Here is a 12,303-nt window from a genome sequence, read left to right on the forward strand (position 1 = left end):
GAGCATTTATTAAAGTTGATTAATATCAACAATAAGCTTAAAGAGATGATGGTGGGAGTACAGGACACCTTGCTGGTGCATCATGCACTGGACACATTCCCAAGCAGTTTTGACCATCTCAGGACTAGCTATAATGCTCAAAAGGAAAACTGGACTCTAGATGAACTAATAGCCATATGTTCTGATGAGGAGGAGAGGATTAAGAAGCAAACCCCAACTATTTACATGCTTGAAAAGCCTAAGAAAAAAAGTCACATCCACAGAACAAGCTTAAGCCTAACAAGATCATCTCTAAGACAACAGCAACCACAGAGCCAAAGGATAACAAACCATTCAAATTCAAGTGCTACTTTTGTAAGAAATTAGGTCACATGAAAAAGGATTGTACTGGCTATAAGGCTTGGCTAGCTAAAAAGGGTAAGATTATTTCTAATACAGTTTTTTCTTTCGAAGTTAATCTTGTTAATGTCAATCCACAATCTTGGTGGATTGATTCCGGGTCACCTATTCACATAACTAATTCCTTACAGGGGTTCAAAAAAACCAGGACTCCAAGAAGTGAGGATGTTAGTTTGCGTGCTGGAAATGGGATGAAGTTGGCAGTAAAAGCTGCAGGATGTCTTAGGCTTGATTTAGGATCTGAAAAATTTCTAGTTTTGAATAACGTTTATTATGTACCTTCCATGAGATGAAATTTAGTTTCAGTTTCTCAATTGGTTAAAACTGGATGTAGTTTTTTGATTGAAAATAAAGCAATACTTATTTTTCGAAATAAAGAGCAAATTGGTTCTGGTGTGATATTGGATGATATTATAAAGTTAAATTGTTCAATATCTCAACAAGATGTTTCTTTTGTTGAAACATATAACACTAAAAGTACTAGCACCTTAACTGGTGTTAAGAGAACTAAGAACAATGAAAAATCTGCATATTTATGGCATAGAAGATTATGCCATGTATCCAAAGAGAAACTGAAACTATTAGTAAGGAACAACATTTTAAACGAATTAGACTTTTCAGACCTTCATGATTGTATTGAATGTTTTAAGGGTAAGATGACAAACAAACGGAAAAAGACTGTAGTAAGAAGTAAAGAGTTGTTGGAACTCATACACTGATATTTGTGGTCCATTTAAACACCAAAATATCTGTGAAAACGTGTATTTCATTACATTCCTTCATGATTTCTCTAGATATGGTTATGTTTCTCTACTCTCAGAAAAATCACAGGCACTTAAAGCCTTTCAAATCTATAAGGCTGAGGTAGAGAATCAACTAGAGAGAAAGATCAAAACAGTAAGATAAGATAGAGGTGGGGAATTTTATGAAAAATATACATAAAAAGGTCAACAAAAGGGTCTTTTTGCCTTGTATCTGCAAGAGCATGGAATTAAAACTCAATATACAACACCTTATAATCCCCAACAAAATGATGTTGCAAAGAGAAAGAATAAAACCCTTCTAAATATGGTTAGGTGTATGATGTGTACTACTAGGTTGCCGAAATTCTTATGGGGAGAGGCTTTAAAAACTGCAAATTATATTTGCAACAGAACACCAAGTAAAGCCATAAAGAAAACTTCTTTTGAATTATGGTGTGATAGAAAACCAAGTCTTTTTCATTGTCATGTATGGGGTTGTAAAGCAGAAGCTCGGATTTATAATCCAAAAATGAGCAAGCTTGATGATAAGTCTATTAGCTGTTATTTTATAGGTTATCCAGATAAATCTAAAGGTTACAAGTTATATTATGCTAAACACTCACCCAGAATTTTTGAAACTCATCAAGTAAAATTCATACATGAGAAAATTCACAATACAATTTATGAGGATTTATCCTCAGATTTGAAAAACTTGTGATGGATGAGGATTTAGCAAATACATTACCTTTTGATAATGATAATGAATTAGCAGATGACATCATTAGAGAAAATCAAGATGCAGATGATCATGAAATTGATCAAGGAATGCAAATTGACAATCAAGAAAACAATATAGTTGTTCAGAATCCTCACATTGGTGCAGTGACACCTGTAGCAGAACCTAATCTAATTCCACAACCTCAAAATAATCCAATTTCAGCTCTTTCTCAAAATCCTATGCTTAGAAGATCCGAAAGAGCTAGAAAAGCAAAATTTGGGGGGGGGGATTGTCCTTACATTGTCAGTTATCTAACTGAGGTAGGCGTAGTAGAAGATTGTGCAGAAGACAATGATCCAACAAATTTTGTTCAAGCTACAGAATGTGTTGAGTCAGAGAAGTGGCAAGAAGCTATGAAATCTGAGATTGAGTCAATGGAGAAAAATGAAGTTTGGGAATTAGTTGAAGCTGTTCCAAGACAAAAAGCAATTGGCTGCAACCAAGAAAGATGCAACATGAAACACTGAAAGACACAAGGCAAGGTTAGTTGGGAAATGATTTATGCAGAAAGAAGGCATAGACTACACTGAGACTTTTTCTCCAGTTTCTTGCAAAGATTCTTTTAGGATTATTATGGCATTAGTTGCACACTATGATATGGAGCTGCACCAAATGGATGTCAAGACAGCCTTCTTAAATGGAGTGCTTGATGAAGTGATCTACATGAAGCAACCAGAAGGATTTATTGAAGCAGGGAATGAGAATTTTGTCTGCAAGCTGAAGAAATCAATTTATGGACTCAAGCAAGCTTCCAGGCAGTGGTACAAGAAATTTGACTAAGTGATTTCCTCTTTTGGCTTCACTGAAAATCTAGTTGATGAGTGTGTTTATTTAAAAACAGTTGGAGATCAATTTATTTTATTAGTACTATATGTTGATGATATACTTTTGGCTAGCAGCAATCTAAAACTGCTAAAAGATACCAAAAGCTTTATGTCAAAGAATTTTGACATGAAAGATCTAGGTGAAGCATCATATATAATAGGGATTGAGATTAAAAGAGATAGAACACATAAATTGTTGGGATTGTCCCAAGAAAATTACATTTCTAAAGTTCTGAAGAGATTTAGTATGGAACAGTGCTCTGGATGAGAAGTTCCAATGTCTAAAGGTGACAAGCTCACGAAAGGTCAACAACCACAAACTGAAACTGAGAAGGAGAACATGAAGTCAAAGCCTTATGCAAGATTAGTTGGAAGCCTCATGTATGCTCAAGTTTGCACAAGACCTGACTTGGCTTTTGCAGTTGGGATGTTATCAAGGTTTCAATCTAATCCAGGTTATGAACACTGGGTTGCAGGAAAAAAAGTGTTGAGGTATCTACAGAAGACAAAGAATCACATGCTAGTTTACAGACAAGTCAAGGATTTGAAGGTTATTGGATTTTCAGATTCTGATTTTGCAGGGAATTACCCTGATTCAAAGAAGTCCACTTGTGGATACGTGTACATTCTAGCAGGAGAGGCTATTGCTTGGAAAACCATGAAGCATGCATTGATCACAACATCAACCATGCAAGCTGAGTACATAGCAGTATATGAAGCAGTGTGTGAAAGGGTATGGATAAAGAATTTTCTACAGCAAACTCAAGTACTCAGTCACATTGTGGAAGACAAATTGGAAGTTTTTTGTGACAATGAGGCAGCTGTGTACTTCTGCAAGAACAATAAGAGATCTAGCAATTCCAAGCATATAGATTTAAAGTATTACAGTGTTAGGGAGAGGGTTAAATGGGGTGAGTTAGTGGTTCTAAGGATAGATACAAACTCACAGCTAGTTGATCCTTTCACAAAAGCATTACCAGTTAAAGTGTTCAAGAAACACATAGACAGCATATGCATTTTGCCTAACTTAGATGCTTGAGGTCAGTGGGAGCTAAGTCCAGTAGGAGCAAACTAAAATTTACAAGTTTCAAGTTCTTGTTTTAATTATCCTTGTGATAATAGTTTTCTTTGTTTTAAATAAAGTCTTGAGGTATTTCAGAATTGTTATGTCATGCTGCAGCTTTACATTAGTTTCTGAAAAACTTACACAAATAAGTTACAATTGTATATATACTTGCATATCAGATGACTTTAATCATGTCTAGCATGATGATATGGTTCAAACAAGTTATAAAGTCATTGGTGTCCAGTTTATTGCTTGAAGTTCTGGTTTTAGAACATACGGTATGACTTGATGTATATGTATTTTATACTTGTTAATACACATTATACATATATCTCAATAATGAGGGTTTGGACATATGTATTTTGCAGGAGCTTATGTTGTAGCAAAGAAACTCTGCATTTTTTGTTAAAGTGTAACTCGTTTCTTGTTCTGCATAAGTAACTGCAAGGTGACCATGTTGTGATGGGATTTTTGATTCAATTGTTTCTAGCGCGCACTACAGTAGGTAGTATAGTTTCTGACATTACCAGAACTTGATTTTCATAAACCGGAAGTGATTGTCCAAGTGGGAGATTGTTAGATCAATTTTGGACATATCACATATTATATGATTATCATGTTTAATGTCATAATCTATTTCTACATGGAAACAAAGATAATATCAAATCTAGTTCCTAATGATTTCGTGTATTATATCATTATGGTAAGGAATCCTAATTTAAGTCTAGAAGCAAGACTACAAATCAGTATTGAATCAGGAATCTAAATAAGATGACTTAACTTACAAGATGTCTTTAATGGAATGACTCTTAAGGGTTAAAGATTCTCTATATATATATGGTAAACGTCCCTGTTATCACTACGAATTTTTGCGTGAGTTTATGTCTATTGAGAAAGCAAAGAGTAATGACTAACAGAAGACCTTGCCTAGCACCTTGTAACTTCGGATTAAGGCATAATGGATCACGGTGTCGTCGTTCATGAAAATGATAAGTAAATCTCATTCACTAAGTTAACGATTAGTTGTTATACATATGATCTTTGGTTTTGTACTCATATCATGTAATTTGATTTTCACTTACTGCGTACGAAGCTGCAGATCGTCGACTGCAATATCTGCATTACTTTTAAGGGGTTGTCGGCGTTGCAATGAACTGACAAGCCGACTATTTATTAATCTATACTGTTGCAGAGGATTATATTAATTCATTGACATGGTTAAGTTAATTGGTTAGTTTAACATTGATTATATTGGGATGTTGAGAAAATAAGGGGAAGGAGGCGTGTAGTGTGGCAAATGGAGCAGACAGAAGCAATGATAATTAAATTTCGAACACTTGGAAGGGGAGGAAGGTGGTTCCCTCTCGGAGTCTTTGGTTCCGTCAATCGCGCTCTTTTGCTTGTATTCTAGGGTTTAGCCCTCGATTGCTCTCTTATTGCATGTAAATAATTTCTGAAATATTTGTAGAAAACCCGACACATGATTGTGTGTTATTCTTATGATAAATCTCAGATACGTTTCAGAATATAAAAAGAAACAGCTCGAGTCCAAGTATATATTTACAGGTTAATTAATTATCCATATATATATAGATGTCTCCCACTCTCCCTTGGGTTTGACCGTTGGACTCATACAAAATTAACAAATATAAACAACCCAAAATTAACAATATATATTAATGTTCATACCCCTAAGCAGACCATGTTTATATATGTGGTTACGCTTATATGATGTATTGATGAAATGTGATTGAGAAGTGAATTTTTTTTTCTTTTGTGGGAGATAATATAGGTAAGTTAATTATTAACTTACGAGTGTTTCTATCATGTTACGAAGAGTCTTTACATAGAGAGTAAAAGGCTGGGGTCAGAGGGTCTGGTATGTTTTATTCAATAGCTAGTTGCTACTTGCTAGCTTCAACTTACTAGTAATGTAAGAGAAGTTTCTCAACAGTTAATACACTAATTAATTTGTACGTTTGCACACACATATTGCATGTGAATACGTTATATGACAAATTTAGTGTTAGATTTGCTGCTAGCTTTCATCTACAATGAAAGATATGTCCAGCTAGCCTGACTTTCAGAAAGTACAATTATCTTGTAACATGCATGTGTGTCCTTGATTTGCCTAACAATAAATAATAATCTTCTTCCAAGTTTCCAGCTAGATTATAACAATAATGGTCTGTACGGATAGCTATAACTAGCAAGATAATTGAACTACGTCGGCTGTCTCTAACTAGTGTAGTGTTCATCTCTAAGAACCTGCTAGTTTGCTTGCAGAACATGAACATTTGCTTGTATGGTTCCAGATTCAAGTCATCCAACCCAATCTTAATCACGTACACTAATCCAATTTGGAGGAGAATGGACGAGTTGATTGATTGAACCCCACCTCCTATATTAGTGAGCATTGAATTATATGCCTCTTTCCTTAGATTGGCCCGCATAATTAAAGAAAAAACTTCGATCATGTGGCTACTCTGTTCTCAGTGGATAGGATAATACAAAAGACTTGCATATCCATCCACACCCTTCTTTCAATTTAGCTAGATCGATCAAGATATATGGTTGAATCACCTGGAGTCCTGGACAGTGACCTTAGTGGTTCGCTTATCAACATCACCTGACCTTTGTGTACGTGCCTTTGTTATCGACATTGTCTTTCTCGGATCCATAGCTCATGATATCTCATAGGATTAGGAAGATACATGTTATCACATTGTTTGCGTCATTAGATCTCAATTATATACACTCTGGATGCTTATATAGACAGTGAATCTTAACTGATCGAGCTTGGACACGTATATTATATCAAATATGAAATGTCTAGCTAACATATAAAATTTGATATACATATATTATTCACTCTTCAGTGATGAAACAAACGTTCCAATTATTTTCTCATCGTTTTGCGTTTGAACCTATCTTTCATACTCTTCATAGAGATTGTTCTATCTCCCTCAAACTCCACAGTCTGTCCAGTGTATGTAATCGTCAAAGACATCTTGTACCGTTGAACGTATTCGATCACCAGAAAACAATGCAAATTAGGTTGATAAATAGCTCGATCAGTAGTAATCATGCAAATACATAAACACAATCAATGATCTGACTAAATAAGATTAGTAGTGCGCTAATTCTGGCGCACAGTGAAGGGATCATGCCTAATCACGTTTAACGGTTGCCAGGTGCATCCATTGATCAAGATATATTTGTCATCCCCCTGCCTCTCTAATTAGATGGCTAATTAACATGATTTCTATCTGTGATATTATGCTAACTTAGTTAGTTTCATTAAATTAACGATTGAGAGTGAGACCTCGGTTTAAAGCAAAACTGATTGGGGTTTAGTGGCCGGGGAATAATCTCATATGATTTGCTCAATCAATTTAAGCGACCCTAGTACTTGATCAAACTAGCTACCATTAAACAATAAAGCTTAATTTGTCATTGCTCTTTATATAGTTATCTCTATTACTTAGTAAAATCCATGTGCAGACTAACATGGTGTCGATACAAAAGATCATATTCTGAGCATTTCGCATGCACACCAAGCGCCACGGGCAACGGGATATTAAGAGAAGAATCATTAAGTTTGCATCTATTACATGCATGCCTTTATTAATTAAGTTTAAAAACCCCATATTAATCCATGTAATGTATTTAAATTAATCCAGATTGACGAACCAGTCAAAATTAAAAGAACATGCAAAACCTCAGTACATGATTATGGGCACTTGTCCGTCACCGATCGATGATTGCTTGTAAATTTGTAATGGCAGACAGTAATTTGTGCGTGAAAATATCTCAATCTCCTTTTCTTTATATGTTTTACATGCAAAGATGATCGATATCGATCGAGTTAGTGCTATGCCAACAAGCAATCCAATGCTTTACCATCTTATCTGGAAAATATGTAAATTAATGTGTAAAATGGAATGGAATACATCGTATATATGCATAAGCCAACTAATTAAGCAAACGTAACTAGCTAGGATGGCTTGCTGATCGATCATTAGGTCATGAATAACATATATGCTGGTTGACAACTACATAAGATCAGTGATTGGGAGATTAGTTATGTTATATATGTCTTTTCTCCTTTTCTTGGTCTAGAATATTTATGTATGGTTATTATGGTATTAAGAACGTGATTCCTGAAGAGTTTATAATTAGATTCGATCTAATGTTGTACGTCACTACGTCTTAATTGCTTGCTGTTCTATTTTGATATGATATGATCTGAAATACAGATACCCCATCAACACCCAAATTCCTGTTTTAACATTCCATTAACACTAGCTAGCTAACTGCCGAATACACCATTATATATGAGCTATTCTTACGTAATTTAACGGCAAAATTTTAAGGATAGTACATGAATCGTGCTCCAATGAGAAATAAGGTTACGTTACTTTAAAAACTAAAACTTAAGTACATCAACTATTTAACTCTACTCAGTTTCGATATATCTGTTAACTGTCATGTTAGGACCCATATTATTTTCAAACAAATGAAGGGTATAATTGTACTTATATTGTCAGCTTGAGTCAAATTCTTCATCTTCCTCATAACTTATATCTCTTCTGGTTCATCTCACCTCCCCTCTCCTCTCCCATCTTCGTCCTTCAAGTCTCTTCCACTCCTTTTCCCAACAAGTCTTATCTCCAACTAAATCTACCACCCCAAAATCAAGACCCGAAATCTAGACCTCCCCGACATGGCTGAAGTAGCCTTTATTAGTAGAGAGTCACCGGCCACCCTGAAAAATGCCGACCATATCGTTACTTCGTTCAGTCGGGCTTCCAAAATTGGATCGCATCTTCATATGATCATAGAAGAAAGATTACGAGCATTTGTGTTCTTGTTTTTCTCTTACTGGCTTGTAATTTGATATCCATGGAATAATTTGATTGAAGTGCATGTCTAATTGTATTAAGGATTTCTAGATGTGGGATTTGATAGAAGGGCATGTTCAATTGTATTGTGGGATTTGGTTGCTGGGTGGTGGGTATTGGGGTTGTGAAGGTTGTGTATACTAAGCATTTGCATATGCATGAGAGGTTTTGGAATAAGAATATGGGTAGCAGACTAGTAGTGACATTGATTTAGGGAAAGCAATTGATGGAGGACGAAATTGTCCCTATAAATATGACGGAAAACGTAATAATTAACGGAGTGTACACAAAGTGTATCGAAACTGGGTTGGATTAGAAAGTTCATGCACGCAAGTTGTAGTTTTGAATGTTAGCTACCCTTAATTGTCAGTTGAACATAGTTTATATACTCTTATTAAAATTTTGCCTAATTTAACTGATCAAAAGTTTGTGAAATTAAATTCACAGTGGAAGCCATCAAGACATCATCGATCAGAGGTAGTACACTAGTACGGTACTACTGCAACTACCGCATGCACGCACGCACTGACGCACAGTTCGAATTTACTTGTGCAGCAAGCAGACCAATCCAGGAACCCTAACCCTAGCTTAATCCAGAAACCGACTGCAGTAATTAACTGGAAGAAGCTCTCAGTACGTAGTCCGTACAACGGCGCGGCAAAGAAGGGGAGGCGTACGTGGGGTGACAGATAGGGAATCGAATATAACCACATAACGACCAAAAAAATAAAAAAAATATAACCACATAAGAAAGTAGTAGGGGGAACCCGGCCCGAATTATATAGAGTCAGGTCGGGTCGAGGTAGCGGTGGCGGTGGTTGGCCCGACAAAATCTGCCGCGTTTCACATGCTCGGCCCCGTTGTCTTCTCTCTGGCAACCTCCTACTTCCATCTGCTTTAATCTGATTTGATGTATTACGTTTACGTACATTATATGATCATCTTCTCATATTTCCTGGATTTAGTGGAATTCTTGACGTAAAAAATTCACTGTTTGAAAGAAATACGAGTAGCATCTGGGAATATTATTCTTGCTTTCTGCGTTTGAACATATAAATTTGAAAAGAAACTGAGAAAGTTTGATAATTTATGCAAATGATCCGGTTGTTGTTTACGAACAAACTAAATACGTACTACATGATTTTTAGTTTACTTAATGACTTGGTTATATATATACGATATTATTCACCGCGATGTATATTTACTTAATGACCTAAATGTTCAAACGACTATACAAATATAAATATTTTTATTTTAAAGAAGTATTTATCTAAATTCTACTTTTACTAACAATAAAAGGCGACAATTATATGAACGTGATCAATCATTCAATTATAAAATATAAAAAATTTAACATATACTGACCATATGTCAGTATGTGAATGTAAACTTTACACTTCAATATGAACTGACGAAGAATGTCATAAAAGCTAGCGAAAAACCCCAAAGATTGGTGTCAATTCGCAACCAAATGTGCAATGCTATTCGAGTAGTGGTCCATGAACTATGTATCTTATACGTGGTCTGTTTTTTACCGGTTAAAGCACATGGAAAACAAGATGAGTCTCCAAAGTACCAACTTGGTTCTCCTCCCACACGGAGAAAAATGTTCACCATTGGTTTCCATCCTCTCACAAACATGGATGAACTTGGCGACCTTATGTATCTATCTCAATACCCGAAACAGAAAATGGATGATCGTGACTGGTTTTCCATGATCTCTTGTGCGGTGGTCTATGATTCTCGGAGCAGATGGAAGGAACAAAACGAAGTTGGTTGCTAAATTAATTTGGACCCTCAAAACCAGGATCTTCTTGTTCTCAATTTTGTCACTTAATGTTAAATTCTGGGCACGAAATGAGATTTCAATGGAGAATTGGTGACGCCAAGCTCTTGTGGATTCCACCGAATTTTGTGACATGTGAAAATCTCCTGTTTTTGCGGCTGCTGCTGTGTATATAAAAATGTCATCTTTCCCTTTCATTCCCTTTGCTTTTTGGTCCCTTTTTTTCTCCTTCAAAAAGCTCGAGGAATGAAACTTTGTTAATATTTTTGCTAAAGATGGACCAAAACTCAGTTTGCATAAGAAGGCTGCAGCCGAAAATCAAAGATTAACAGGGATTTGTTATAGTTTCTAGTCAACATTTTATAATGTTGTGTTCACAACTGTCCACTGCCGGCTCTGGGGGCAATAGAAAGGCTCAAGCTTAGGTCCCTACATTTTAAGAGGTCTCAATTAAGGAAAAAAAGAAAGAAAGAAAATGAAAGTTAAATTGACTAATTACTATTTTTAATAATAAAAAATTAGCATTGCCCACTAAACAAACATGAGATTAAAATAAAAATAAAGTCTAACTTTTTATAAATTAGTGTGTTCTTATATAAGTTTAATGAGTTTCCATCATTCATTCACAAGTTTTTAGTAAAATATATAAAACATTAGCAGAATATTAGGTCGTACGTTCATCATAATATGTTGGAATTTAATTTTCCTTTTTTCTTTTGATAAGATTATATGGTAATGAATCTGAATCCACTTTTAGATATGTTGATTATATTGTGAAAGAATCGATCCATTCATATATACAAGAACAACACACACTCGATGAGTGTGATAAGATTATTATTTTTTTTTAAAATAATTAGAGATTTATTGTAAAATAGTGGGAAATAGTTTGTGGTTATAGCATGTGGAAGTTATTAGTAAAATAAAACAAAATTTTTTTTGTTTTTATTTTTACTTTTACCTTTTTATCTCTGAATTATTTTAATTGATTTTTTTAAATTATTTCAATATGATGTAGGGACATATACATAATTTCACACTTATTTTAGTTGACAAAGTGAATTTTAGTTATAAAAGTACATATAAGGAAGCTTGAAACCACCTTATGAGTAGCATATGTGTTTGAAATTTACTTACATCATGAGCTTAATATCTGTTAATGAAACAATTACTTTGAGAATGTTCATAAACCTAGAAACATTATATGAATTTCTTGTTTCAAAAGGTTTAATTAATCGTCAACAAGGTCTTGCATTTGTCATTTCTCCTGTTAATTTTACGTAATTACATATGAGATATCTATCACATTACAAGAATATATTTCACATTATAAGAATCACTAACATGCCAAAATGACTCCATTTTCTTCTAAATTCAATTATATTGTTGATTCAAGTTAACATGAAGATGAGATGGTGGAGAATTGCTCCATTTTGATGATTAAAAATCCAAAACCAAGAGAATCATTAATAAGATGATAATGCATAGTTTTTATATCTTTTGGATTAAAATTAAGATGATGTATAATTGATGGTTTTGGTGGGTCCAAAGCCCCCAAAAAAAGGCCAAAATAAAAGGGAAAAATTAGCTGGATGCAGCACGAAAATAATAATAAAAACATGTAACCAAAAAAATAATAATAAAAAAAATTTAAAAACAGCCTCATAGTCAAACATCAAGTGCGGTTCCACGTCATCATGCACATTAAAAAGAAACTTCTCTTTTTCAAAATGAGATCATGGCAACTTCAACCTAATATCTCCCCCCATTTTCCACCGTCACAGTGGCTTTTGCCAGAAACTC

General features: G+C 34.6%; 1 protein-coding gene across 1 annotated transcript; it reads left to right on the plus strand.

The window, feature by feature from the left end:
• Nucleotides 1-3,021: 3,021 nt before the first annotated feature.
• Nucleotides 3,022-3,783, plus strand: LOC126794115 (secreted RxLR effector protein 161-like). The gene has a single exon (XM_050520769.1). The coding sequence runs from the start codon at nt 3,022-3,024 to the stop codon at nt 3,781-3,783; it is 762 nt and encodes a 253-aa protein (XP_050376726.1).
• Nucleotides 3,784-12,303: the final 8,520 nt, after the last annotated feature.

The sequence above is a fragment of the Argentina anserina genome, chromosome 1, assembly GCF_933775445.1.
Source record: "Argentina anserina chromosome 1, drPotAnse1.1, whole genome shotgun sequence".
NCBI classification, from domain to species: Eukaryota; Viridiplantae; Streptophyta; class Magnoliopsida; order Rosales; family Rosaceae; genus Argentina; species Argentina anserina.